At 56.8% G+C, this 27,754-nt stretch overlaps 1 protein-coding gene across 8 annotated transcripts in view; it reads right to left on the reverse strand.

Moving 5' to 3' along the window:
• Positions 1-27,754, reverse strand: part of SEPTIN9 (septin 9) — a 143,404-nt gene that overhangs the window by 20,191 nt on the left and 95,459 nt on the right. For 6 of the 8 annotated variants that reach the window (XM_080394833.1, XM_080394831.1, XM_080394834.1 and 3 more), the window contains one exon: positions 300-491. In XM_080394833.1, coding sequence (XP_080250959.1) covers positions 300-491 — 192 coding nt within the window. Of the gene's footprint in view, positions 1-299; positions 492-7,722; positions 7,833-16,675; positions 16,841-17,936; positions 17,966-27,754 lie in introns of those variants that run through there. The other 2 variants (XM_080394836.1, XM_080394835.1) reach the window with 2 other exon arrangements.

The raw sequence follows: 27,754 nt of genomic DNA on the forward strand, positions 1-27,754 counted from the left end.
TCGGTGAGTCCCGACACCCCTTGTTGTGTTGTTCTCCGGGACGTGCCTAAGGGTAATGCAGCCCAAGACGTGGAAGATGCGCAGGACCACGGGCCATGTCACATCAACAGCTTTAACGACAGCTGAATTCAAGCCAGCTCCTCGGGAGCATGGTTTGCTGACTCCTAAGGCAGAGACCCCAACACCGAGCCCGAGCTGCTGCTCCCAAGGAAACTCCAGAGAGGACAAACATTGCCACAGAAGAATAAAAACAACTCGCTAAGCACGTTACGGACAGCTGGAGCGAGGGGAGAACTCACCCACGACCATGATGTTGAACTCAAACCCCTGCTTCATGGCTTTCCGTCTCATCTGCTCCAGGATGGCGTCTATCCCCACGTAGCCGAAGTCCGCAGCCGGCTTCTCCGGCCGCGTCGGCACCGTCTGCTTGGGGCCAGCATCCCGTGGAGCGTCCGTCATGCCGGGTGCGTGGCTGGGAACTGCCTCTGGACCTGCAAAGGCAAAGAGAGGGTGGTCAGGGGTGGCAGGCAGTACCAAGCACACTGGGATGCTGCTCCTGGCAGGGAATGAAAGGAGCTGCCTGTTGCGTCCAAAGTGGGAATAAAGCCCACGTGCGGGCTCATGGCATGGGGAGGCTAAGAAGGGGACCTTCCTTCACCTGTAATTACATTAAGTTTGGGATTCCCCTTCTTAACTTACTGGATTTGCCTAGATCCCTGCCCACATCACGAAGCCTGCCACAGCAAAGGGATGCTGCTGTGGGGGGAGTAGGCACGCCAGGTCCCGTGAGCAGCTGCTCTGCCGCTTCAGAGCGAGACTCAGCACCAACAAAGTCCTCAGCCCAAGTCTGGGAGTTTATTTAGTGAGTGACGAAGGCTTTTAGCAACACAACCCTGTGCCCAGGCGCTGCCGTTAAAGACTTGCAGACCTGCACAGCCTGCCCACTCCTTCACACTGCTGTAATTACAGTGCTACACAGACTGCTGGCACGAATGTCTTGCGGCCACGTTTCGGGGAACTGGATGGCTTTGCAGACACAGAGACATCCTCAGCATCTACTGACACGTGCCCCGCTCGAGCTCCAGCTGATGCAGCACAGAGGCTTGTTTGCCCTCGCTTGCAGAAAACCCCAAACCCAACACATCTGCAGCAAAACAGGTTGCACCAAACACCCACACAGCCATAAAGCTTTTGTGATCCTGCTCCAATTCTGCCCATATCCACCCGAGGAACCCAAACCCTTCGGCCTCCTGCAGAGACAGGGCACTCATCACCCCTGCAAGCTGGCTACAGTGTGCACCATCCACTCCGCAGGCACCAGGCAGGAGCATCTGCCGCCGGGAAGGACAAACCGCCCCTGCTGCGCTCACCAGGCGATGCAGTCTGCTCCCACCCAGCCCCAGCTGCTCTGCATCACCCACAGCGGATACAGCAAATACCCTGAAGGCAGAGCATGCACAGGGTCAACATGGCCCTTGCCGGCTCCTGGAGGTACCAGCCGCACACAGCAAGCTCCTCTGATGCAGGCACGGGGAGGGAGGCTTTAGGAAAACACACTTCTGAGAGCCCTCCCCCACCCCAGGCTGCTGCTAATCAATGCCTGAGTCCCTGTGACCACCAGCCTAGGCAAGTGTTTTATTTTTGCTAAGCTTTTGGCAACACTTATTTGTTATGTTTTTCTATTTATTATTATTAATAAAAACATCATTATTTGCAGAGGACTTATTGCAAAGTCCTCATCCTCATTCCTTCAAAACAGCAATGTGGCTCTCGGCTTATCTCCTCACCCCACTGTTATTTCTAGCCTTTGATGAGGTGCTGCCTGGCTTTCCCTCCCTCCCTCCCTCCCAAGGGATTTGTCTGTAGGAACATGGCTGGTCCCAAGGGGCTCCTCCAAACACAAGCCCATCATCCCTTCTCCTCCAGTGACAGGCAGGAGCCATGGGAGCATCATCAGACCAGAACCTCCGGGGTCTGCAAGGCGGGAGTGCTCATTTCATATGAGCACAGCACACCCCCACATGCTCAAATACAGGCTGAGCAGAAAAAACATACAGAAAAATAATAAAAAGCAAACCCAGAACTGATCCCAAAGACTGTTGGGTCACTTTGAACACTTTTTTCCAACCCTCAGTCCCAGGCTGTACCGAGCAGCATTACTCACAGAGCTGGTGGAGAGCGAACACACCGTAGCTGACACAGACGGCAGCCACACGCTCCCCCCCCCCGGGCACACACGGATCCAGGACATTGCCCAGCTGGCAACACACTGCCACGCTGCCCCTAGCAAAGCCAACCAGCCCGGCATCCCCAGGGTCTCACCACAGATCCCAAATTAGCCCTGTTCCAAAATGGCAAGGCCAAAAGTGAAAAAAAAAAAATCCCTACATACCACTGGGGGGTGGGGTGGGGGGGGGAGAAGACTAAATCGTGTGGAAAGTATGCTACCACCAGCAGCAGCGCCCGGTTTTTAACTCCTGCAGGCACCGCTTGCACACATGGGGCGAGCCTGAAGCGCCTGGTCCCATGGGACAGGACGGCAGCCTGGGAAATTGGTGCAGACAAGGTCCAGCTGCACATGCAGAGAAATTAAGAAATCAAGCAAATGGAGCAGAAAGCCACCCTTCGCTTGCAATAAAGGCCAGGAGCATCTCCAGCACCTCCTGGCTGCTGCGTATCCATCGAGCTGCCCTAACAAGCAGCCGGCAGCACAGAAGGGGCTGACCCCTCCCCAGGCAGGGGGACACGTGCAGGGAAACCTGTCCCCAGCGCAGGGAGCAGATGCTACGTGCTGCCTCGCCATATTGCTGTCAGTGTGAGAAGGGCTTGGGACTCCCCAGCCCCCAGCAAGACAAAAGCCACAGGAAGCGTGGGGCGATGGCAGGCGGCTGTTTGTCACCACCGAGCACACGCAGGCGCGCTGCCACCGGGGATGCGCTCCAGCAGCACAGCCAGCAGCATGGCCCACGCTTGCTTCGGCTCGCCTGTGCGGAAAAAGTGATTTAAAGGACATTTTCTTCTAGCACCTGGCTCCTGTTTGGGAAAAAATAAAAAAATAATAATATATTGCAACTAGGAGCGTCTGCAGGACAGCAGGGATGCAAAGACACAAATGGCCTGGCAGCACCAGCAGACCCCCAAGGGAAATGCTGCCACCCAGACCTGCACTTTTCTTTTTAGCTTCCCAGCACTGAGCTGGTCCTTTCTTAGCAAAGACTCTGGCACCCCACTTGGCTCCAAGGCGTTTGTGCCAGCAGAGGCAGGATGTGGCTGAGCCACAGGACCACTCCATGGCACAGGCACACAGGGATGCTGTGCTGGGTGGCAGGGAGCACTCCCAGCAGACACTTGTCCAAAATAGAGCAATCCTAGAAATAAATTGGAGCAGAAGCACTGGCTGCCCAGGACACGCCGCAAGTAGATCCTGTACTTGTCTGACCCATAGTGCTCTCCGTGGGGATGGTGCCAAAACTGTGGCGCTCTCGGTGCCAGCGCCGCCGAGCCAACCCTTCCAGAGCCCTGCACGGAGGGATGGATTAACAAACACCCGATGCTGTCAGGAATTCCTGACTGCCACCGAGTCCCTGGCAAGAGCAGGATCACACCTCACACACCATTGCTTCACCAGTGCCACCGTAATGCAGCTGCTTGTCCCTCCCACAGGGAGGGAGGCTGGGGAATCGCACAGGCTGCACAGAGTAGTCTGCAGCTCCCTCCGGCTGGCCTTTTCCTGGGTAAACATGAAGCACGCGGCAACACGTGCTTGTGCCATATTTAGACCTTCTCTGCCAGGGAAACCCTCTCCACGCGGGCACGGGAGATGTTGAGACCATCAGGGCAGCGCTGCATGGAGCGGGAACAGACCCACGGCTCCAGTCCAGGCGCGAGGCTGACTCAGGACAGCTGCTCCAAAGATGATTTTGCCAAAGACTCCGGGCTGTTGCACTGTAATTGATGCACGTCAGACATGAGCCAAACCCAACATCTGTGAAGCAGCAGATGAAAGGCACCCCGCGGGGGAGGGGAGCCCCCCACTCCACCAGCCAGCTGGACCTTGCCGTGCGCGGGCGGCCATAGGATGGGCTTTGTGAAATGCTGCTGGCGAGGGGCTGCCAGCAAACCGAGGGCTTAGAAATGCTGCACTGATGCCACGTGGCTGCAATAGCCCAGGTTGGCTGCTGGCAGGGGATGCAAATGCAGGCTGTAGGCTCACCCAAACTCGGGGGCTGGCAGTCCTCATCGAGGATTTGGGGAAGGGATCTGTAGGAGACCAGCATTCCCACTGCAGATATACAAAGGTTAAATAACCATTGAAGAGGCTGAACTGGGAACATCTCATGTACCCCAGTTCCTGGCTAGACCCAGCAGCTCTTTACTCTGCTCCAGCAATGCATGGGGAGCGGGATGCTGGTCATCCAGGAGGGCAGGGCTGACCCTGGAGTGGGGCTGGTGCTCAGCAGCTGGATGGAGCCACCAGAGAGAGGCCAGGAGGCTGCACCTCTGCCATGCCACATCCTCCCAGCCACCTGCCACCAGATTCAAACCATTCACACTATACAGACACACAAACCATCAATGGAGAGATGCTAACGCTTGCTGGGTAAAGCAAAGAAACATCCCTTGGATGCAGGCAAGTATTTGCCACCTTTTGGTGACTCCGCAGCTGATTCTGCAGAGCTACAAGTACCCAGAAGACCACGATGCTGTGGTGGGCTTAAGTCCCCTTCCCCGCACACAGCAGAGACTGGAAACACTGTGGGCTTCCAGATTTGTTGGATGGGTTCACGTGAACACAGAGAGAAGATTCACAGCAGTGAACAGTGGTACAGCGGGGCATGAAAACACAACCATTTTCCAGGCAACTGAGCATCCACAGATGTTTTTGAGGGAGCAGTGCAGACCAACTAACCTTTCAATTTTTGGGAGCAGCAATCTTACAAAATTGTGCCTGTAGGGTGTAATAGAGACATTTTTAGAACTAAAGAGTAAATTTATAGCTCCTAGTTAACTACAGCCGGCCAGCAGGACTGCAGCACACGCAGCCCTATCCCCTTGGCACAGAGAGCCAGTGACCACGAGCTATGGAAACAGATCCAGCCCGCGGAGGAGGTGGCAAAGCCACAGCTTTCCCTTCCAAGGGGACAGGAGTCAGGAGGGAGGGAGCCAGCAAAGCCAGGGCTGGATGCAAATCCAGCATGGCCCAGGCACGGCTGCCTTCTTCGCCTACTCAGTCAGAGCCACTGTGGGATCCTCTGGCACTGAACACAGCAGGTCTGTGCTGGTCCCACAGGGATGCATGGGTACCAGGGAACACAAGGCATGGCTCCATCCAAAACCAAGGGGCAGCCAGCACCCCAGAGGAGGGCTCAGCCTGGTGCGCAAAGCCACCATCACAGACCCTGCAGCACCAAACTGTAACTAAGGGACATTTCTGTTTCAATTGCAATCATCTGTGCCCGGCTGGCACAGCCAGACCTGAGCTGGAGCCTGTCCCTCGCATCCCTGGGCACCAGGCTACGGTTTCAGGCTGGCTGCCAGCCCAGGCCCACCTACTAACTGGTTACGTTTCCTTCTCGGCTTGCATTTCCACCCAGGTGCCAACAGACACGACCCAGAAACAGCAGAGGTTGCTGAACTACACTTGGTTAGATCAAATCCACCCAAGAGCTGTCAGAGAGGTGCCCAGCTGCCTCCACGTAAGATGCTCCAGGCTTGAAGCCTTTTACTCATGTCGGGGCATAAATCCATTTCCAAATTCAAAAAAGGAGGCAGCAATTCCTGCCCTGGAGTGAGCACTTTGGTGGGCTAGCAGGTAGGGCCACAGCACGCAGCGAGGGGCACGCACTGTGCACAGCTGCACAGGTCGCATCATCCCTGTGCACCACATGCACTTCTGTGCTTGTTCACTTCGGGTCACTGCGAGCTTCCCCCCCCTCCCCTCCCCACTCCAGACAAGTCCTCTTCTGCAGCTCACCCCTTGCTAACTCTTACATTTCCAAGAGAAGATGCTCCAGGGTTCCCCATCTCATCACTGCTTTCCTTCCCGGCTTAACCCCCTCGCTGCCACAGGCTCCAGTTGTGGGGTTTCTGGGCTGGGATGCAGCCAGCTCATCCCAGAGGTCAAAGCGCTGTGCCGGCTCTGCCTGGACACAGCTTCAAGTGCTTGTGGTGCTGCCGGTGAGCTCGGTGCAAGCCCCCATGCCACCTCGGCATGCCCCAGGTCCGCGTGAGGCCGACCACCGCCCTTCCCTGGCTCAAGCACGTGCCAGCCCTCGCCCCGGCAGACCCACATCCTCATTTCTACAACCACGTGAGGCAGCAGCTCTAAACCGCTTACAGAGACCTGCAAGGAGTTGTTATGCTGTCCTCCTCCTGTTTCCCCAGGGAAGTTTAAAAGGAAGGAGACGATCATTACAAAAAACCCCAAGTCTTGCCTGCTCCCATCTTGCAAACCAAGCCTGAAGCACGCAGAGGCCTCCAGCCCCAGCGGTCTCCCTGTGTGAGCAGCTTCCCCTGGACCTGGAGCAGCCCTGCCTCGCTGGGGACCCCCAGCCGCAGGGGAACCCCCCGGCACAGCAACACCACCAAAAGCTGCTCCATCAACCGGCCCCACGCAGCCGAGCAGCGGTGGTCAGCACTGCCCTTGCTCCCCGCAGGCAGGCTCGGGGCGCCCGCAGACCCCCTCAAAGCTGATTCCCTGGTGGATCTGGGGAGGGGACCCTCTCCCAACCCCTGCCCGCCCTGGGTGACGGCGTTCAGCACAGGAGGGACACGGAGACCCTTCCCAGCGCCCGGGCAGGAGAAAGCACCTCTCACTGCTGTCGCTGCTCCTCGGCGGAGCCTTGTGCTTTGCAAACAAAGAGGCCAGCAGCACTCGGCGCACTCGGCTCGCCCAAGAAGCGTGGCAGGAGGAACGTACCCCGCACCCCACCACACGCCGGGCACGGGCACTGCCGGGGCACCCAGCACCCAGCCCGGCCATGGGTGCCCGGAGCCCCCACGCAGGGCCGGCCTCCCGCGCCTGGCAGCCACCCACTTCTGCAAAAACACGAAAAAGCAAAGCACAGCCAGGGCACCGGGGCCGCCGGCACCCCGAGGGGCGAGCAACCGCTGCCCAAGGAGGGACCTACAACCTGGGCTTTTAAGTTGAGCTCTTTTTAAATTTTTTTAAAATGTTTCTCTTTTTTTTTTTCTCTTCCTTGTTTTGTTTTTTGAGGGTAGGGAGTTTTATTCTGTTCCTTTTTTTTTTTTTTTTTTTTATTAGGAGGGGCAACTGCACCCCGAGAGCTCGTTCGTGGGGGGCAGCAGCGCGGCGGGCCCCCGCAAGAGGTTCCCCCCCCGCCCCCAGAGATGCCCCGCAGGGGGTGGCCCCCGCAGGAGGTGCCCGCTCCAGGAGGAGTCTTCGTCCCCCCCTAGGACGTGCCCCCCCGACACAGCCGCTATTCATCCCCGGACAATGCCGGCAGCGCGGCCCGGCGGCCGCCGAACAACGGCCCCTCTGACAGGGCGCAGGGGCGAGCGGCTGGGCGGGGGCTGCGGGACGAGCCCCCCCGCGGGCACCCCTGCCCCGGCACCCCCCCGCCGTGCTCGGGTCCCCGTGCCTCTCCGTGGGAACCGCCGGGACCCCCCCGCCGCGCGCTCTCAGCCCCCTCCCCGCCGAATAATTCACCCCCAAAGACCATGCCCCCCCCCGTCTCCCCCCCCCGGGCACCGGCGACTCACCCGCGGCGGCGGCAGCTCCGGCAGCCGGCAGCTCCCCGCCTCCTCCCGCGCTGCCCTCCGCCTCCTCCCCCATCGCCCTTCCTCCTCCTCCTCCCCCACTGCCCTCCCCCCCTCCAGCCCGGCTCGGGGGGATGGAGCCTCTTCGCGGGAAGTTCGCTTTGCCCCAGGGCGGTTTCCAGCCGCCCCCAGCCCGGCCCGGCCCCGGGGGGAGGGGGTCGCAGCGGTCAGGGGAAGGGCTGGGGGTGCAGGGGGTCCGTGCCGGGGTCTTTCCTGGGGGGAAAAAGGGCGGCTGGGGCGCACGCGGTGCAGCCCCCCGGCTCTGGGCCGAATCCTGCCCCTTGCTCCCGAGCATCCCGAAATACTGCCAGCTGAGACGGAAACTCCCGTGGTCCCGGCGGGCCGCGGGCCCTGGGCTCCCTTTGCTCTGCAGCTGCTCGAAGACCCCCGGGCCACACCGCGCATCCCGCAGGGATGAGATAGCAGCCTACAACCAGCAGCCTGGCTGCTTTTTAAAATCATGTCGATTAAGCTGAATAAAGATATTATCTGTCTCCAGAAGCCCTTCCTGTTTTACATCTTGATCACCAGAGCTTCACCACCGCCACCACCACGCTGGCGGAAAGAAGGGCCCTGGCCGCAGAGGTGATGTGATGTGCACAGGGCTGGGCAGGTGGGCTGCACCCCCCACAGCCTGAGCTCCCGGCTAGTTCTCAGTGGGTCGATCCCCCCAGGGTGTTGTTGGGTGGGGGGCAGCCCTGGGCAGCAGACCCCAGCATCGCCTGCACTGCCCTGGCTGCAGGGCCAGAGCAGAAGGGGGTCTCCCTCCCTTCAGAGCCACGATGCAAAGCCAGCCTGCCTCTTTTGGACCCCTGGTTCTGACATATTACTTTGACCGACCCTATGAACTGCAGCTCCCTGCAGCTCTCAAAAGATCTGCATTCCCAGAGACCAGCCTGCAGGCAATGAAAGGGTTAAGATGGATTTGCAGCAGTCAGTACCCAAAGGACTCCATTTCCCATGCACAGCCCATGAGCCAGGGACTACCACTTGTCCATCCTTTTTGGCCCAGTATCAGCATCACCAGCACCAGCATCACCGGCCACTGCCAAGCTCCTACACCACAGCAAACCCTACCAACGGTGCTAGCAGCTCTCCCCTGGCTGTCACCTTCTCCCTGGCTGTTACCTTCCTTCTCCCCTTGCAGACCACCAGTAGCTCTTCCTCCACCCTGGGCAGCCACTACAAGCCAGGCTGCCAGCAGCCCTTCCTCATGATGCCCAGCAAGGCTGGCGTGGGCTGCCTGGGAAACAATGGGTGCTCAGGGGCGTGAGACTCACGTCCCCCAACTTCAGCAAGTGCCACAAATACCTGTATCTGAAAAAACTCCACCCCAGCACCCAGGGAGGAAACCCACCCTCAATCTGTTTATGCTGCAGTTGTGCATTGCTCTCTGCTGGATTACACCACTTTTTATAACTTAAGCAAGCTTTAACCCCTATCAATGGGCATTAGTGGTTTAATCTCCCTAATCACCAGGCAAATCCAACGTTAGATGCCAAACTGGGCTTGCCCAAGTAGCAGTGGGGTCTGTTTGCAAGTCACTCCAGCCTTGCGGTAGCTGGGAAAAGGCAGGAGCAGAGCTGGAAAGCAGCTCAGCTGGGCTCTGCAAAACTCTGCCCTGCTCGCTCAGGTGCTGTGCTGGCAGGGGGAATAAGCAGGGGTGGGGTGGGGGGAGGATCTCAGTGCACCTGGGCTTTGCAGATGCAATCCGTCCTTCATGTCCCTGCTGTTAAACTAACCACATCTGTAATGTTGTGCAGGTGCTGAGCATCCAGCACAGGGTTCACTCGCCCAAACCAGCACTGGCAGTGGAGGGGCGAACAGCGGGTGTTTGGCCATGTGAGCACATGCCTTGCTCCTCTGTGTTATTTTTTTCACATTGAAAACACAGACATGTTTTAGTCTTGCCTGTGAGGGAGGGGGAAAATAAAAACTATAGAAAATTTTCCCCCTTGATCACTGAAGCTCTGCAAAGACATCTGGAGCAGGGTGGGCGCTCACACCACCTACAAGTTGTTTTTCAGGTTAATTCATAGAAAATACTTTGTTTCAACTCCTATCTCATCCTTCCCAGAAACAACCCAAGGTGGGGGAGCCAGCAGCTCAGAAGGACAATCAAGTGACATTCCTGGCCTCAAAGCAAGTGAGTTACAGCGGGCTCTGGGAACTGTGCTGGCCCTCGTGGAGGCTCTCGGTGGCTTTTGGGGCTGTTTGCGCAGAGGCAGCAGTCGCAGAATGACTAACAGCCACCTCTGGAATTTGTTACGACAGGAGCATCTCTCTAGTCCTGCAAGGAGAGGCAGGGTACCGCCGTGCTTGTTCTCCCACCGCTCGTTTCTGGCTGTGAGAGCTCGCTCCGCAAACAGGCGGGAGCACCACGGGGAAGGAAGCAGCCTTGCTTGCCCCTGCGGTGCAGGTGGACAGGAGAAAGATTAAGTGACTCGCCCAAGGTCACACAGAAAACTTACAACAGAGCCAAGAACTGGATCCAAATCCCCTACTCAGAGTTTTAAAACGACCAAGTCATTGTTCTTCTCTTAAAAAAAAAAAAAAATCAGTTAGGAGCAATTCTAGCCAAGCCCTCTGGCTGTCCTAAGTCGTACAAAGGGATTTGAACTAACTGCAGATCCAGTTCTTTGTCTTGCAACTAATCTGAGATAACAAGGAAGGTTCCTGCCCACCTTATGCAGTCCTGTGGGTACTACTTCACCTGACACCTCTGCAGGTGCAAGCAGGTCCCCATGTCCCAGCCGTACTGGGAGGGCTCAGTGGGGAAGGTGCTCCCGCACGGATGCTCAGGGAGTGTTGAGAGGAGCAGATAACCAGCGATGGTTTCCACAGTTCCTGAGTTCTGAGGGAAAACCCATCCACCGTCCCTTGCCTTGCACCAGGCAGCCACCCCACAGCGGGGCTGTGCCCCGGCCACGCCAGCCCTGCTCCCCAGCCCTGCTCCGTCCCAGCAGCAGTGCCCTGTGCCGGGCAGCGCTCGCTCCAGCCACAGCCCCCAGCCTCCCGCAACAGCCGAGGTTTGCAAACCAAGGCAGCTTCACCAGCACTAACCAGCCTGTGACCAACACACTTCACCCCAGGCTGCCCAACGCTTCATTTCAAATCCCTTGAGCACAGGGAGCGTGAGCAGGACATCTCTTGTAGGAATGCTGAAAGGACGTTTCCAATTTGTACTGCATCACATCGATCCCCAGTTAAAAATGCACCGTTAGAGCTTAGTAAATAATTTTGTTTCAATAGTGCAGCAATGCTGACCACCTGCAAGTCTTCAATGACTTCGATGGATAGCTGAAAATCCTACCAGCTATATTTATAATCTCAGATCAATAGCAGAATGAAAGGCACATCCAGAGACCTTGGTAAAGCACCAGCATGCTCAGTGGCAGGCAGCGTGACTGAGAAAAGGATGTGGACTTACAGACCACAAGACCAACAATGTAATTTTTTTAAACACTAAAAGAGACACCATCACTTCTAGCAGGAGCAGAAAGGACCCCCCATTACCAGCAACACCTACAACCAATGCCAACACTTTTCTAAGAGCCTGCTTGCAGGTGTTACCATCCGGGAAGGGCTCTGGCTGGTAGCCACCATGGTCCCTCCTGAACGTGCAGGGTGACTCTACAGATCTGTAATGGTAAGACCTACAGAACAAAAATACTTCCTCCCTTCTGGCTGTACTGGACTCCCAAGTCTACACATGCTGCTGTTTGTTTTCTTTCAAGGTACCTGGCTTTTGGCATTGCGCAGCTTCTCTGAGCAGCCCATGTCAGAGAGACATCCCTGCAGGTATCACACCGGTTCCTTCAGAAAAGGGAGTTACTTGGTGGCTTAAATTTCTCTAGACAGAGACAGCAGTGGAACAGCAGGTACCACAGTATCATCTTGGGGCCCTGCAAGGTCCATCATGCAGAGCAGGGATGTCCTGAGCCAGCACAGCAAGCAACCACCACCAGCCCCTCCATGCCCTGGCCAGGAGCAGCAGCCAAACCTGCCAGCATCATCAAACCATGGCCATTTTGTTGAACCCATGTTACATATCGCACCAGGACTGTTCCCGCTCCCAGTGCACTGAAAACAAGGGGCTCCTCCAGCTGGACACCTTGAGCCCACTCCCATCTCCAAGAGGGAAGGAAGGAAGGAATTATTTCACACGCTGCTGTCAGCCAGTGCACGCAGCTGGCACCGTGACTGTCCTTGGCACAAGTCTCCTGCTCTCCAGGGAGGCTGTGCCTCGCTTCCCAGCATCGCATCCCACTCCCCAGGGAGGCCATGCCTCAGCTCCCAGTGTCGCATCCCAGTAGCACCCCTGCAGCAGTCGCCCTTCCTCTGGCACATTTCTTCTGCAGGGGACCTGTGGCATCTGCTCACTTGAGCAGGGAAGGCAGGAGGCTCCTCGCCGTGCTTGAGCAATCCATCATTTTCCAGAAGGGAATAGGCTTTTCTAGGAAGCCACTCAGGGGTCACAATATTTGGAAAAGGCAAGGGAAAAAACACTCCTCCCAACACCCTTCCACCTTTCAGGGGACACCAGTTTGCCCACTGACATACCGGTTTAGACAGATGCAGAGCACACTCAGCATCTCCCAGGCAGCTCCCCCTGCACCGCAGCTCTGACACAGGTTTTTCTCAGCAGGGACTGGTCTGCCTTGGCACCGAAATGCTGCGGCTCAAGAGTCACCAGGACAGCTCTGCAGATGGCATAGCTTGGCCCTGCCAGAGGAGTCACAAAGGACAAACTGCCCTCAAAAGGGTAAAGCAAAATCGTCTGTACGTCACCCCACCAGCACCCCAGAGCCCTGCTCCACCAAGCCCCCACATCCTGCCCTGCAGAGAAGCGAGGGGGCAGCCAGACCCTTGCAGGTCTCGCATGCCGGGGGGCACCTCGCAGGGGTCCAGTGCTCCTCCACTGCTGCCTCTGCTTCTCTCATCACCAGCAACAGGCTCAAAGCGGACCCAGCAGCAGGGTCAGGGGATGAATTTGGTGAAAATTCACCTTTGCAAGAGGGAACAGTATGGAGTGAAAAATTCAGTCACCTGAGTCACCCCACAGCTCAAGCAAACTTGCTCAAGTAATTCAAACTCTATTTTGCCCCAAAGCGAAATCTCCTCTTTAGATGGGGAGATGCCCAGGCAGTGGCAAGGGGGTGCTCCAGCACTGCCCAGGCAGCAACATCCCTGGGGGTCACAGCATCCACCTGGTACAAACCAAGCTGCAAAGTGGGTGCTGAGGCATCCCTAAGGGTGCCCACGAACCTTCTGCACACACACGTTTCATCGCCAGCAGTGCAATGGATATGCCTCTGCGCAAGCTGTGCATAAAGGGCCTTTCTCCGTCCTTTGTGTGCTTCCCCTTTTAAACCTATAAATTCCCACTGGAGGTAAAGAAGAAAGAATTTAGGGCACCCTAACCTTGAAAAGAAGGAAAACTCCATTCAAGCTGCCAAGCTGCTGGGCTGTCTCCTGCAGCTTAATTAATAGCAACCCATCCCCAGCAAGCTGCTTGCAGCGCCAGCTGTCTCCTCTGATGGAGGTGATTTTCTACGAATAATAGTGCTTTGTATTTTGATGGGGAAAGGTCAGGAGGATAGCGGGAGAAGGATGGTGGGAGTGAAACACGTCGCTTCCCTGCAGCTCCCAGCACTGTGAGTGAATCCCGCTTGGTCCCCATCTGCTCCTGGGGTGATATCTGGGAGATGACGGCACCCCTCTATCAGCCTTGGAGTGATAACAGAGGGGTGTGGAAGCAGAGCAGTGGGGTGTGGGGAAAATTCAGACCTGTGGTCTGCAAGCCCACCACTGCCAGGAGGTCTGGCGAGCTCCTCCGGGTGCCACTTTGACAAGGTCCAGGACCCCCTGTGGGGAAATCCCAGCTCTGCTCTTATCAGGAGCCACCTCGATAACAGCACAGGATCCACACTGCAGGGAGCTGGGGCTGGGTGACCCTGCCAGCTCTGTCAGGCCACCAGAAAGGGACAGTCCCCACTGCCACTTGGCTTTTGCATAAATGAACAAGCCATAAATAAACTCTGCATAAATAAATACATAAGAATGCTGAGGCTGAGAGCAATGTGGATGAATCCAAGGTGATGCAGCAATGCAGCACAGTGAGGGAAAAAAGCTGATACAGACCCAAGCCTTGGGTATGTGGCATGAGATGCTGACAGCCCCCAGGGCATGGCCATGAGACCACCTTCATTTCTGCTCAGTCACAGCAGACTAGAGCCAAGCACCAAGTGCCAAACCAAGTTGCCACCTTGGACCCTGGGCCCTGGAGCCGTAGGGCGCTTTCTGCCTGCAGTCACCCTGCTGCTGGCTGGTAATTAAGTCTTCCAGCTCTCCTGACTAAAGGATGCCCCTGCGCCAGCCCAGTGCCAGCGCCTGGCTGGGCACCAGTGCCCCAGGGAGCACCACCAACATGGAATTGCTCTCCGAGGAGCACACCAGCAGCTCTCCCGCTTTTGCCAGCTGGCCCAGCCTTGGTGCTCACTGTGACTTCTGTCCCCTCCCTGTCCCACCCATGCGCCTCTGTGCCATCTAGGCTGCCCCAGCACAGAGAGGGCTCTGGTCCCAGTGCAGGACTGGGATGTATCTTCCCTTCCACTAGTCTACCTGGGGGAATAAACAGAGATAAATGCCACCAAAGAAAAGCAGCATTAGGGCAGGTCCCTGTCCCACGTGGTCCCCTGCCCAGGCATCAAGGCTTTGCCACTTCAGCCCCCGGCTGCGCAGGGGGAGGACACAGCCCGCAGTGCCCCCCGCTTCCACCCACAGCTGCCCAAGGAAAAGGTCCCTGTTGCTTAGCAAAGGGCCATTCATCACCAGGATTGTGTGGGATGAGAAAGGGTTAATGTGCTGCAGCTGGGCCAGAAATACCATCCAGGACAAAGAGAGACTTCATGTCACCCACATCCGCCCAGCACAGAAGAAGGGGCCTTAATCCGATTCCCAAAGAAAATGTGGCTTTTACAGCCCCGCTTGACCCAGCCCCTCCAGCAAGTTTTGCATCTGCAGCAAGAGTTAACCCAGTTTGGGAGAGGGCCAGAAAATGGGAAGAGAAATCACTTTTCTACAAGTTTGTGAGAAGGGAGAGCTGGGTAGAAGCGGCTGGACCCAGGCAGTGTCCCTGCAGCAGGACACAGGGGACATGGGCATCTTAGCCTGGCAAGGTCTGGTGGCCCCAAAGCACCCCCCCGAGCAGCCAGACCTCGGCATTAGCTCTCATGTGATTTATCAGGGACTGGAGAAATTCCCATTGCCGAATTCCCACCGGGTGATGCTCAGCTGCACCCCACCGCAGCAATCACCGATGGCAATGAGGATGCACAGGGAGGGACCCATGAACGTGCCAACACTGCGGGGGCATTTTGGGAACCACGTCTCAGGATGATGAGGGTGAGCCAGCATGAACCGGAGAGCTTCAGAGTATTAACAATAGAGATCTGCCTCTTCTCTGAAAGGATGGGACCTTCCAGAGAAAGGGAACAAAGCCAGGGATGCTGCTGGGAAGCAGACAGTGCTCACACCCGCTACAGATGCAAATTAACTGTCTTTGCCTTCATCTTCCAGCCAGCAACAGCTGGGCACACACCCCATGGTGCTGCATCCCTCCCCTACAGGGCTCCTTCCCACCTCCCCAGCCCCACACCCCCTTGTGACCTTGCAAGCCCACCTGCCCACTCCCCCGGGATGCCACAGAGCTGTATTTGCAAGATTAACTCTTTCAGCCCAGTTTTCATTATTATTTTTTAACAAACAAGCTAGCTTTACCATACGCTTCTCCACAAAGCACCTAAAAAATTTTAGACATAAATGAAATAAAATACAGATGTATTCAGACATAAGGTCACAGCACCCAGCAAGCGTAACGCCAGGAGTGCTGTCCTCCCCTTTCCCAGCCCAGCCTTCCCCACGTACCAGAGTGAAGCTCTGGCACGTTACCCAAGGATCAACATCTCCAGCGCGGGTTTTGCCCAGCCCCAGCACATCTTCAACAGGGCTGGATGTGGCGTCACAGCCATACGGAAATCACAGCATTTAAAACCACAGGCTATAAGAATTCCACCATGCTCAGAGAGGGGAAGTCTGGATTCCCCATGGAGAGGCATCCAGGAACTGCCGCTGCCGGGTTATTAGCCACCAAACCATTAGACCCCACCGCATCTGCATACCTCACGCTATGGCTAGCATATGCTACCAAGAATACCTGAGCCTAATGGCTGCAAGGTCAAATATATTTAATACACCACCACTGAGCTATCCATGAGCCCCACAGCCACACAGGTATTTTGCTCTCAACATGGAAAATCATGGACTGCAACTACAAAAGCATAGAAGGAATCACAGCTCTCAGAGTATGCTCCAAGCATTTTGGTTTGGTTTTTTTTTTTTTCTATTCCAACATGCCCTTTTCTGTACTAAGGATGCCTTATAGCAGGGCAGACACCCTGGACAGCTGCACTCCTCCTGGGTGCTATACCCTATAATCTGGAATCACACCTGGATGTGGCAGCAGCACTTAGGGATTTACACGTGATCGCAATTCTTAGGTTTTCTTTTACAGGGTGGTGCCTGAGCTGCCACTGGTCCCAAAGCCAAAGCTCAGCCAAGCGTTGCCTGCATGTGCAGATTCCCCATCACCCGGGCCAGGCCCACCTATCTCACAGGGGAATTCAGTCAAACCAACCAAGGGCCATCAGCACCAGGGAACCCAGGACCCTCAGCCAACACATCTCCAACAGCGGCAAAAGCTCTTCCCACCCTAGAGCTGCACCACCGGTCTGCTCCATCTGCCGCACTCACCAGCACCCACCATCCAAGGCAGGGGGAATTCAACAAAATTAAGCAACTTGCTTACACGAGGGATATGTAACCCAAAACTTGCCTGATGCTATAGTAGGGTGTCCCTGTGCTCTTCTGGTCCATGCAAGTTCACCTTTGACGCAGTGGGAGCGAGCCCAGGGTGCCGTGCAGGGCACAGGCTGCTCAGCTCATGGAGGGCTGCACGTCTGTGGGTCTGAGGAGGGGTTTGGGGGTGCGATGGAGTGACCTGCAATTTATGGGAGGGCAGACACAACGCTCTGTCAGTGTTCTCTGGCCCTAAACTATGAAATTTCCAAGAAACTCTACATAAACATCTCAGTGTATGCTGAAAGCCACGGCATGGGGCAGCAATATTGGCCCCACTGGAGGCCAGCTGCCCCCCTGGCCCCAACCTGCCCTCACAGAGCCAGAGACAGTCCCGGCCCAAACACACCAGCCCAGCTCCCTCCCGGATGCTTCTTCCCTGAATGAAGCGTGGTCACAGCGGGAATGGACATAAAAAGCCTGGTCTGAAATCCTCTGGCATGAAGCCTCCCCCGCGCGGGGGCTGCCTGCGGGCAGAAGCAGTGGGTCGCAGCACCGGCAGGAGCAGACACCCCCACCCCCCCACCCCCCCAGCTGCCTCCCAGGTGTGTAAAGGTGCCAGTGGGTCATGGCAGTGGGTCATGGGGGTACGGGGGAAAAGAGGGGATTCCCACGGGCACCCCCCGCACACAGCCCTGGCTGCCCCTGCCCAGCACCCCCAGCCTCTGGACTCTGCACCAGACTAAGGCAGAGGAGAAAAACCGTGCGCTCAGCGAGTCCAGCCCGCGCCCGCCGTGTCACTTCATCACAGATTTAAGTGACACTGTATGTATCACTGTGTGATACAGTATGGATCAATTTTCTATGGCTGCTGTGCAAACAGGCATCAGGGCTGGTGGGAGAAGGATGAGGAGGTGCCGTGAAAATGAGGAAAAAAAAAAAAAAAAAAGAAAGAAAGAAAAGGAGGGAAAAAAGGCGAAAAAAAGGGGAAAAAAGGCAAACTTCCCAGCTGGGACAGTTTGCAGGGCTACAGTGCTGAGACACTGCACGGAACAAAACTGTGGCCGCACCCGCGCCGCGCAGCACCCGCGCCGGACTCGAGCGTGGCGTGACCAGGCTGCCTCCCCCGCAGCCCCCCGGCCCCGGCTTCTCCATCTCCCGCCGCGGGGCTGGGGCGACCACCCCTCCCCGCCCCCAGCCCCGAGCACCCCGTAGCCCAGGATCCCTCCTAGCCCCGGACACTCCACCCCAGCCCCGGGACCCCCCAGCCCCGGGACCCCCCAGCCCCGCGCACTCACCGGGCGGCCGCAGCTCCGGCGCGGGCCGGGGCCGGCGGGGGGAGGGGTTTGGCCGGGGCTGGTTCAAAAGAGCCAATTAAAGAGAAAAGCCGCGGGGGGGGGGGGGGGGGCGGTCCGCGCCTCGTGGGCTGTCCCACGCATGGGCACCCGCTGCTGGGGACAGCGAGCGGCCGGCACCCCCAACCCCCCCGCTGCGGGGCCGGGGGTCCTGGGGGCAAGAAGCCGAACATCTCCCCCCTGGAAGGGGTCAGATCACCCCTGGCAGGCAGCTGGGCAACCCCATCCCCCACCTTTGGGTTTGGGTTGGGTTTTTTGGGGGCGGGCGGGTGGGGTGTGCGCAGGCTCCGGGTGCCTCTAGCACACAGTGCATCCCCCTGCGTGGGCAGGGACAGGGACAGGGGTCCCGGGCACAGGCTGCAGCTCGGGTCTGGGGGCACGCTGGGGCAGGACAGGCGAGAGGAGGGGAGCGCAGGGGGCTGCTTTCAGGGGCACTTCCCATGGGCGCTGGGAGCTCCTGAAAAGCGCCGGGGAGGGGGATTCCCCTCACTGCCTGGCTGGCCTGGTGCCACGCACCACCTGCCAGCGCTCACAAGGATGCTCCGGGATGTCCCCCAGCGCTCATCAGAACCAGGGGCCATCAAACACCAGGAGGTTCCTTCCCCATCAGCTCACAACCAAATTCCAGAGCAGAAACCAAGGAGAGAGACAACCACAGGCTGCCAGCCCTCCCTTGTGTCACCAGACACGCTCCTCACAGAAATGTGTTTCCCAGGGGAAGCAATGCCAAGAGCATCGGCAGCGTGGCCAGCAAAGACGATACAGCCACACGTTCACAGGCAGGCGAGGCTGCAGCAGCCCCTTCCCGCTGCCTGCACAGACCCATACCTGGTCCCCCCCGGCTGCGCTAGGGCTCCCCAGTTCAGTACGGATCCTTTCACGGGCAGCACACTTACCCTCACCTGGCATCGCCAGCAGCCAGGCTCCCTTTTCCCTGCAGGGTTGTGGGAGCGAGGTGAGGGCAGCCTGCCTGCAGCAGGGTCCCAGCCCACTGCCCGCTGACAGCCCAGGGACCCCCCACTGCCTGGATCACATGGGGTTGCTGCCGTCCTGCTTCGGCCCCAGGACCCGGCACTGGCCTCTGTGACTCCCCTCTCCTGCTCCGGCCCTGGCGCTGAGCCACAGCCCAGCACCTCCCCATCCCACCACAAGCCCAGGCAGGCAGCACCATCAGCTCTGCCTCCCTCCTTAGCACAGGCCCTGACAAAGCCTTCCCCTCACTGCTGCCCCTGCTATTCTCCCCTTGATAAGCCACTGCTCTGTTCTTCCCCTCCTCACCCTCCGACATCGCATGGCCAGGGCTCCAGCTTGCCTGCTCCACCACTGCCCTCCGGCACGGCTTCGGAGCCCCCAGCACGGCCCCCGCCACAGCTCTTTATTCCCGGAGGCTGGGGAGAGCTTGAGCAGAGACACTTACTCAACCAAGGATCACAAGGAGGACAATGCTCGCTGCCCGGTGTCTCCAAGAGCCAAGGATGCTCCAGCACCTATTTCAGCTGCCACCCCAGCAAATCTCCCCCCAACTTCTGAGAGGTTTTCCTCAGTTCCCTTCGTAAAGGTCTCGCAGAGCAAATCCCTCCTGGCTCGCTGCCTCCCGCACCACCAGACATGAAAAGCATTGGAGTTTCTCCCTGGGTAATGTGAGTAAAAGCTTCTCACATCAAAGGCACCACATGAGTTATCCCACCCCCATCCCTCCCATGCGGCAGTGCCAGGGCTGCCTCCCCTGAAAACACGGCAGCCTCAGTGGTTGAGGTGCTGACTGCACTTGAGACATACTTCTGATTTTTTTTGTCTTATTTTTAATTTTTTCCTTAAACTTAGCCACAGACGGGAGAACTTGGGTGACTCTGAGCCAGGCTCTCCTGGGGGCAATGCGAATAGCGTGGTGCTGGTGTGGGTTTGCCCACTGTCTGGCATGCGGTCACCCCAGGGAAAGCAGAGTAAAAATATTCCCTGAGCCAGTCCTGCCTGCTCATTGCCCAGCATTAAAGCAAGCCACGAAGTGTCCTGGAGCAAAAACACAAGCACCCACCGAGGGAGCAGATTCACATACGTTTCTCAGCAGCCTCGACAGCTCTGTTCCTCCATCTGCGCAACAGAAACTACATCCCCCCCTTTGCAAAGCGCTTTCATATCTCTACAGCAGAGCAGGGCGAGGGGGTGTTCACCATCCCAGAAACAGGGAGCAGCATTTACACCCCAAACAACCACCGCCTCAGCACAAAGCACCGGGGGAGAGGCAGCAGTTGCAGACACAGCAGGAACAGCCGCGGATTCTGAAGATGAGGAGGACTAGAAAATAACTTCAAACACCGCAGGGATTTCAAAAAGTCAGAGGACCACATGGTTTCTTGGCCCATTTAACAGCGTTCTTCATCCCTTCATCCCACACAGCAGTTGTTCCTGCCAGATCACTGCCTGCCAGGGCTGCTAGGTTAATTTTATTGCTGGAACACTGAAACAACCTTCATTTGCAGGGGGGAGGTGGGAGGGCTCTGCCATTTAACACTTGGCCGCGTTCATGCTGTGATTAATATCACCCGATGTGCAGATACCAGATGTTCTCGGGGCAGGCTGAAGCGCATCCTAAATTGCACCAAGATGGAATTTTTGGGCAATTTTCAGGGAGTGCTGAGGGCAGGCACTAATGGGAGAGCAGAGATTTACACAGATATGCAAAAAAAACCCCCAAAAGCCACCAGGGTTGTGGCACCAGTCATAACCCCTAGCCCGGTCACAGTGCCATGGGCTGCATTCGGTAACCAACAGCTTGTCCTTTTGGGGGCAGTTATTTCAGTTCCTGTTCTTCAGTGGGTCACAAGCGTCAGATTTCCATGTGTTCACAGCAAAAAAGAACTGCTGCTCCTCAGAGCTTCAGCTGCAGGAAGGAATTGCTGGTCCAGGAACAGCGAACACTTGTAAGGTTCGACCTCTCCATGCTACTTCCCCAGGGTCCCACTGCAAGCCCACTCCAAAGCCCCCCCCCAGCCAAGCGTCTCACTCCATCAGCAGCCCCTCCCCACCCCTGCGGGGCTGCCTGCTGGGAGGGGTGCCCTGGGGTCACCTACACAGGCGTCCCTTTAATTAGAACCAAATCCTATGGGCGCTGGAGACGGGTCATTCCAGCTCTCTGGAGGCCACGCGCTGCCCGGCCGCAGAGCTGACCTCCACCAGGGCGATTTCTCCTGGCTCACTGCTGGGTGCTCTGGGGGATCTGCTCGTGCTGAGTGGAGCTGAGACCAGTGGCCTGTCCATCTCCAGCATGATGCAACTCAGCGCTTACTTTAGGAGGGGGAGCACCTTGCTGGGCTGAGTGGTCTCGGAGCGGCGTTTGCAGCAAAGTCTCTCTGCAGCTCCCTGCAGCTCTTTGAGCATGGAGGGGCTCAACCAGCAGATACTGAGGCCCAAATCAATCAGGAACAACTTTGCTGGAGCACCTTCAGCATGGCAGAACTACATGACACCCACAAACCTCACTATGGGATTTCAGAGACCTCTCGTCTCTTTGCATGGTTTCTTTCTGCTCTGCACCCTTCCTGCTGATCCCACACACGGGCCACGGCTGATGTCCTCAGAAAATTAATTCGGGCAGTCTCAGGACCTGCTGATTTTCTCTTTTCTTCTTTGCCTGGGTTTGAGAACTTGGAGCTGAGGTTTGGGTCGTACTCAGGTTCTTCAGACCAGGTCATCCTCATACTCCCCCACAACCACGGCCAGGCTGTGGTTCACACACCACTTTGGCAGGGCTGGGTGCTGCTGATTACGTGACTGGTGGCACTCACCAGCACTGGTGTCACCAGGGCTCACACCACAAGAGAAAAAATCAGAGAATAAAAAGAGGGTTCAGGGCAGAAAAAAATAGTGCCTTCTGCTGCAGGCAGGAAAAGAAGCAATGAAGAAGAGCGCTTCCCCTCCCTGAAAATCCACTGCTGCCACTGCCGGAGTCAGCCACGCTTGCTGCCGGCTGGGAAAGCGTGGGAGCGTGTGCGTGTCCCTGTGCCCGGGCAGGACCTGCAGCGACCACGGGCGTGAGAAATCCCACATCCCACGGGGCTGCCTCTTTGTTTCTACTGAAACACAGTACGGTCTGGCGGACACCTAAAGCCTGGTTTGGGGGGTTTTGTTAGAGCAGGAAGGAAGGGTAATGTCTCTGCGGGCTCCCAGTTCCTGCTGTAAAGGACTTCACCCAAGCGAAGTCTCTCTCTGTCTCTCCTCCAGCTTTTCCCATCACAGAATCGTGTTGTGCATACAAAACCATCACTGAATCGTGAATTTACACCCAGAAACCAAAAGTAAAAGATCTCTGTTATTCAGTTCTTTGAGCAAAGGTTAAATCCAACCAAATACATCAGCTTTCGCAGACAGGACAAGCGTTTGGCAGCCAGCGGGAAGGAACGGGAACGTGGGAATTCCTCCTACGACTTGGCAACGAGCTCTTCCCCCGGCATGGGAGCCCTCTGGGGTCTGCTCAGCCTCCACCGAGCTAAGAAAGCCCCTCATTCAAGCACTCAGTAATCTCACAGGACATCCTGTAGCTCAAGGAGGAGTTTGGATGAGAGGGGCCAGATGGATTCAAGTTGCTTAATTGCTGGAGAGAGAAAGAGGAAAGGTGGGGTAGCAGACCTGGCACTGAGATATCCTAACCTGCTGGTTGGAGAAACACTTCTCTTCGCGAGTACAGAAGGCGTCTACAGCAAATTAGCTACCGAGTCGGTCACACTGAGCTCTAACATAAGGCTCCATCGTAGCATGAAAGAAGCTGCACTAACATTTCCAAGTCCCTCCTTTTATACACCGAGGCATTAAAAAGCAGCAGGCCAGGGGAACAAGCGTGTGATGTCCTCTCCTGGAAAAGGCTCTCCCCAGCGGGTGCTCCTGCCCTGCCCAGGCACACACAGCCAGGACCTGCCTGGCCTGGCCCCCGCGTACTCCCGGCAGCAGGGGACAGGGGCAAGCCAAGCTCTGCTGAGGGACAGCTGGCTTTTGGGGGCAGCCACCGATGCAGTTGGACGTCCAATGCAAGTTTCCACACCAGGTCCAACATGCTTGTGCTGGGCATCTTCATCCAGCACCATCCCAACACCAAGACTGGCCCTGAGGCTTTCTAATAACGGCACTTAATTCCACCAGAGCTCCCAGGCCCCCGGCATGGCATTCAGCCCCTTCCTTCCTTGCCCCCGCTACTCCTGTCATCCCACTCCCCATGACAGGACACATCTTGGGTTTTGATGTTTTTCCAGCATCAGGGTGATGGGGCAAGTGCTGCGTTCAGAGACACAGAAGAGCCAAGACATGCATCCTAAAAGGTATTTAGGCATCTAATTCTAATTAGGCTGTAACGCTTCCCAAAAGATTTCAGTACATATATCTAGGAACATCAGCATTTGAGACATGTTTAGGGGCAGTCCTACACCACAATCACACCAAGTGGGGAACGAAGCACCCAGCACGCCCAGTCTCACCATCACCCTACGCAGCGTTACGTATATGTAGACTGAGACCAGTGCTCAGGACCAGGAGCACAGTGTCCTCATGTGCATCACAGAGGCCAGCAAAGCAGCTGGTTGCATGTGCTGGGAAAGTGGAGACACTCAGATTAGTAGCTGCTACTGAATAAGCTGTCAATGGACCATCAGGAACCATCACAGGAGCTGCTGGGAAGGTAGTCACTTGGAAAGCAGAGCTTGGCTTTAGGTGCGAATAAAAGAAACATTCCTTCAGATCTACTGTGCACACTTGGTGCTCGTTTTGATTTGGGGGTTCATGTGTATTTATTTGGCTCTGTTACACCTAACCCCTAGCTCTGCAGCACCACAGACCTAACACCGCAACAGCAGATCGTATTTTCTGGTGCAGTGGAAGGAGATCCTTTCACAGGATGTACTCAGAGCAACTCCCCCGGCCACAAACCTGCAGGACACCAAGGGTCCCCCCCAGCCTTGTCTCCATTTCCTACAAGGACTGGAGAACGTGGCTAGGGGATGCTCCAGACTACAAGTCCCCAAGGAGGAGAGGCAGCAGCCACTGACCCACGGCAGCATGTGTCCCTGGCTCCAATGCACCGGGCGCCGCGCTCCCCACCGGCTCATCTCAACACAGCCAGCACAAAGCGGCCACCCAGCTGAGCCCCATCACCCCATGAAAGCAGAACAGCCCCACAGCGACCCAAGCGCTGCTCAGAGCTGCCCTCCTCCCCAGCTGCAACCTGCAGATAAAGGCAGCGGCTTCTCTCTGCAACACTCGCAGCCTCTTAAAGGTCACGGGCCCCATTAGGTTTGAGGGTTTGGGTTCTGCAGGATACAGCTCTTGTTTCTGATACCTTCTTGTAGCTGAGAGCAGAAAGCTGCTGACTTCAGCACGTCCCTGGGGGCCCAGGTCCCACCACATCCCCACAGCACCAGGAGTGCTCTTGGGGCACCAACCATCACTCACGTGTTTGGTCCTGAAGGAAAAGCATCACTAACCTCCAAAGTTTAGAATCATTCAAGCCAGGGCTGGGGTGCAAACTTTTTTTTTTGATGAAGAGCAATGGGGAAACCAGCTGCGCCTCCAACTTCACCAAGGGAAAGAATTCTACCCAAGGAAAGCCACGTCCTGCCAGGACGCTGGACCACTCAAGCTCCTCCACCCCCATTATAAATCAGCTCCACCATGCGAGGGGAGGGAATTTTAGGAAACTACCCTGCTGGAGAGAAGGGCTGGCAGAATAAGCCACCAAAATGCTCCCGTGGTCCTTTATGGCCCTGGTAACTCATTTGCTGTCAAGACCTCCACCCAAATGATGCACAAAGCACCTTGGCTCCAGCAAGTCCTGTGAGTAGGGGAGAGGCTACACACCAGGTATTGAGAGTCAAAAACCCCACAGCTCAGCACCCTTCCTTCACCCTGTGTGCTAGTGAACAGTGAACAGCAGCCACGTCCCACCAGACTCTTCCCAGAGCCCCAGCACACAGACCCTGGAGCTTCTGGAAAGCATCCTTGAACCAACCACTTTGACAGCCCACCAGCTTGCCAGGACCAGGGGATAGGTAAAGCCTAAGGCACAAGAAACAGGAATGCAAAGTCAAGGCATGAAAATATCAGTTTCTTCTCTTTTCATCTCACAGGTTTTGTGTCTGAGGACCAAATACCACCAACTTCTGACAGCTTGGCCAGGCCAAGCTCTCTTGGGCTTTGCTTTGCCCTTTCGAGGGCAAAGGCCGGGTGCTGGGTTTAGCCCTGGGGAGCTGTGGGCAGCTCCAGCACAGCCCTACTCTACCCAATGCATGACGGATGTCCCTGCCCTCCCCATCCCAACTCCTATGCAGGGCAGCACACACGATGTCTGGGCAAGGCAGGATCCCAGAGTCTCATAGAGACGGGCTAAATCTCCCTTCTTGTGCCCCACATTGCCCATTCATTTCAGATTTCAGACAAGCTGAGTGACCAGTTTTCGCCTCCCTACTGACCTGCGTTCCGGCGAGACAAGTGCTGCCCTCTGCCCCCTGAGGAACCTTTCAACGAGCCTTTCCAAACCCTTTCCCAAACCCTTCTGTGCCTCTCCCACTGCTGCAGCGCCAGGGCTCTGCATCCCTCCGCAGGAGCCGTGGGAAGGAGGGCACGTCCCGCGTGGGGACGCGCTGGCCCGCAGTCAGACGGAGGGAAGGGCTGGGAGGGGGACCCCCGGGGTCAGCCAACAAGAAGAAGAAAAATAAATCAACCACACAGTGATTTACACAGCGGCATTCACTCCTTCCTGCAGCCCACATTTTCGCCACAGCTGCTCAGCAGAAGCTGGAGACGCTGAATCTCCTGAAGGGCTCCAGGACACTGCTCTGGAAGGGTGTTTCCTCTTCCGATGAATTCTCCCCCATCTCTCTCCCCACGGGCACCTGGAGCCCCATGGACCCGATGGTGCCGCGTGGCTCCATCTGTGAGGTTTTGCTCCGGTGCAGGGCGAGCAGAGCAGCAGCAGGCTTCAACACGGCACCCCTCAGGACAGCAAAGCCTTTTCATCCCCCGCTGTTCCATGTGACCACCCTCCTGGTCCCTGCACAGTGTTGCAGCCATGTAGGCAAATGGGGATGGCTCCGAGGCAAATAACCGTACTTCTGCCCCAAAACAGCCACACCATCTGCTCCTCTGGCCCTGCAGCCCCAAGGCAGCCCCTCCAGCCCACCCACCCAACCGCTCCTGCCCCCCATGCAAGCAATGCGAGCACCAGGGCTGGCTCGCACTCCCTGAGCTTTAACCAGCCCCAGCAAGTTGTGCAAGAGCGGTGGGCACCACTGATGTGTTACGGGGCTGCATGCACAGCTTTAAGCCAGTTGTAACTACCCTTGGGAATTAAATCAGCCTCGTCTTTCCCTCCTGCAAGTTTGTTGGCCAAAGCTTTTCCCGGGAAAAGTGCCCCATGGAAAAATCTGGGAAAACAAACAGGGTGTGTCTAGCCAAATCCCTAGCCCCGAGGGCTGCGCCGCTTGGTTTTTAGCGGGGTTTTGTGCCATGGTGAAAGGTGAGCATCAGCAGTCTGCACTACCGGCCTCCTCTGGCACACAGCAGCGTGCTGGGAATGGTACTTACCCGCTCCCGCTCCTCACTCCTGCAGAGCAGCCGGGGCTCCCACCACCTCACGTGAAATGGAGCAGGAAAAGAAGGGGTCAGGGAGGAAAGGCAGGGAGGAGGATGGTGGGAGCAAAGCATAATGCTCCATTCACGGTAAACCCACCCGAGAGGGCACCCGCAGGCTCTGCTTCTGCTCCTGGAGCTGGAACAACGCCTCCCAGAGTGACTCAGGTCCCAGCCCGGGTGTAAGAGGTCTAATTTTTCTTCCATTATGAGCAATTGAATGATTCCCCGTGACTGTTAGGAAGAATTCAGCGTGAGTGAGCTCAGACCAGCCTGAGGTGCTACAGAGAAAAGCTCCAAACCATACCCTGCTTGCTCTGCCTGCAGCTCCCACCTCATTCCTCCACTGCAACTGTGGGCTCCCAGCCACGTGGCATAGCTGGTTTTTAGCCAACAGATAACATTTTTGAATAAAATCACCCAAATCCCCATGCTCCAGCCAACAAACCGGGGTTTGAGGAAGCTTTCCATAACGGGGCAGTAATCCCCAGTAAGCTGAATGACATCTGAAGATGCAACACCCCTCAGAGAGCTCCAGCGAGGACCACCCTGCTCCGCAGAGCCCCTGCCCTCCCCTCCTCACTGCCCACCCTTCCCCACGCTGTCTGCACACAAATATTCTCATTTCTCTTCTACCGTTGTGCATCTGTCCCGGGCGGCGGGCTGCTGTTCCCTGCCTGGCCAGGCAGATGGTGCTCAGCCAGCACGGAGCGGGGACCCTCGCTGCCGCCGACGGAGCCGGTAACGCAACGTGGTTTCCGCTGACAGATGCAGAAGGTCCAAACAAAGAGGACCGACTCAGATCCTCATCATCTGTTTTAGGCTTTTGCCCCTCACTTTGGGCGGGAAGGTGGCAGACAAAGCGGTCGCAAACGTTTCACCAAAACCAGTGCTTTCCCAGCGCTCTCTTTCTGCTGGAAATTCACTCCGCTGACACTTTCCCCCCCGCTTTTGATCAGCTCTCCCCACACGTTTCCCTCAAAACCAAACCACAGCGAAGCCCAGTGGAGCAGGAAACAATTTGCCCATTTTCCTCCTTTCAAAGTTGGGGGTGTGGGGGTCCGGGGGCACCAGCAGGGCCCCTCGTCCTGGCGGAGGCTGCTGGGCGCAGGCAGCGGGGGACACGGCCTTTCCATCACATCGCCCCAAGG

Source organism: Falco punctatus (assembly GCF_963210335.1).
Source record: "Falco punctatus genome assembly, chromosome: 1".
Taxonomy (NCBI): Eukaryota; Metazoa; Chordata; class Aves; order Falconiformes; family Falconidae; genus Falco; species Falco punctatus.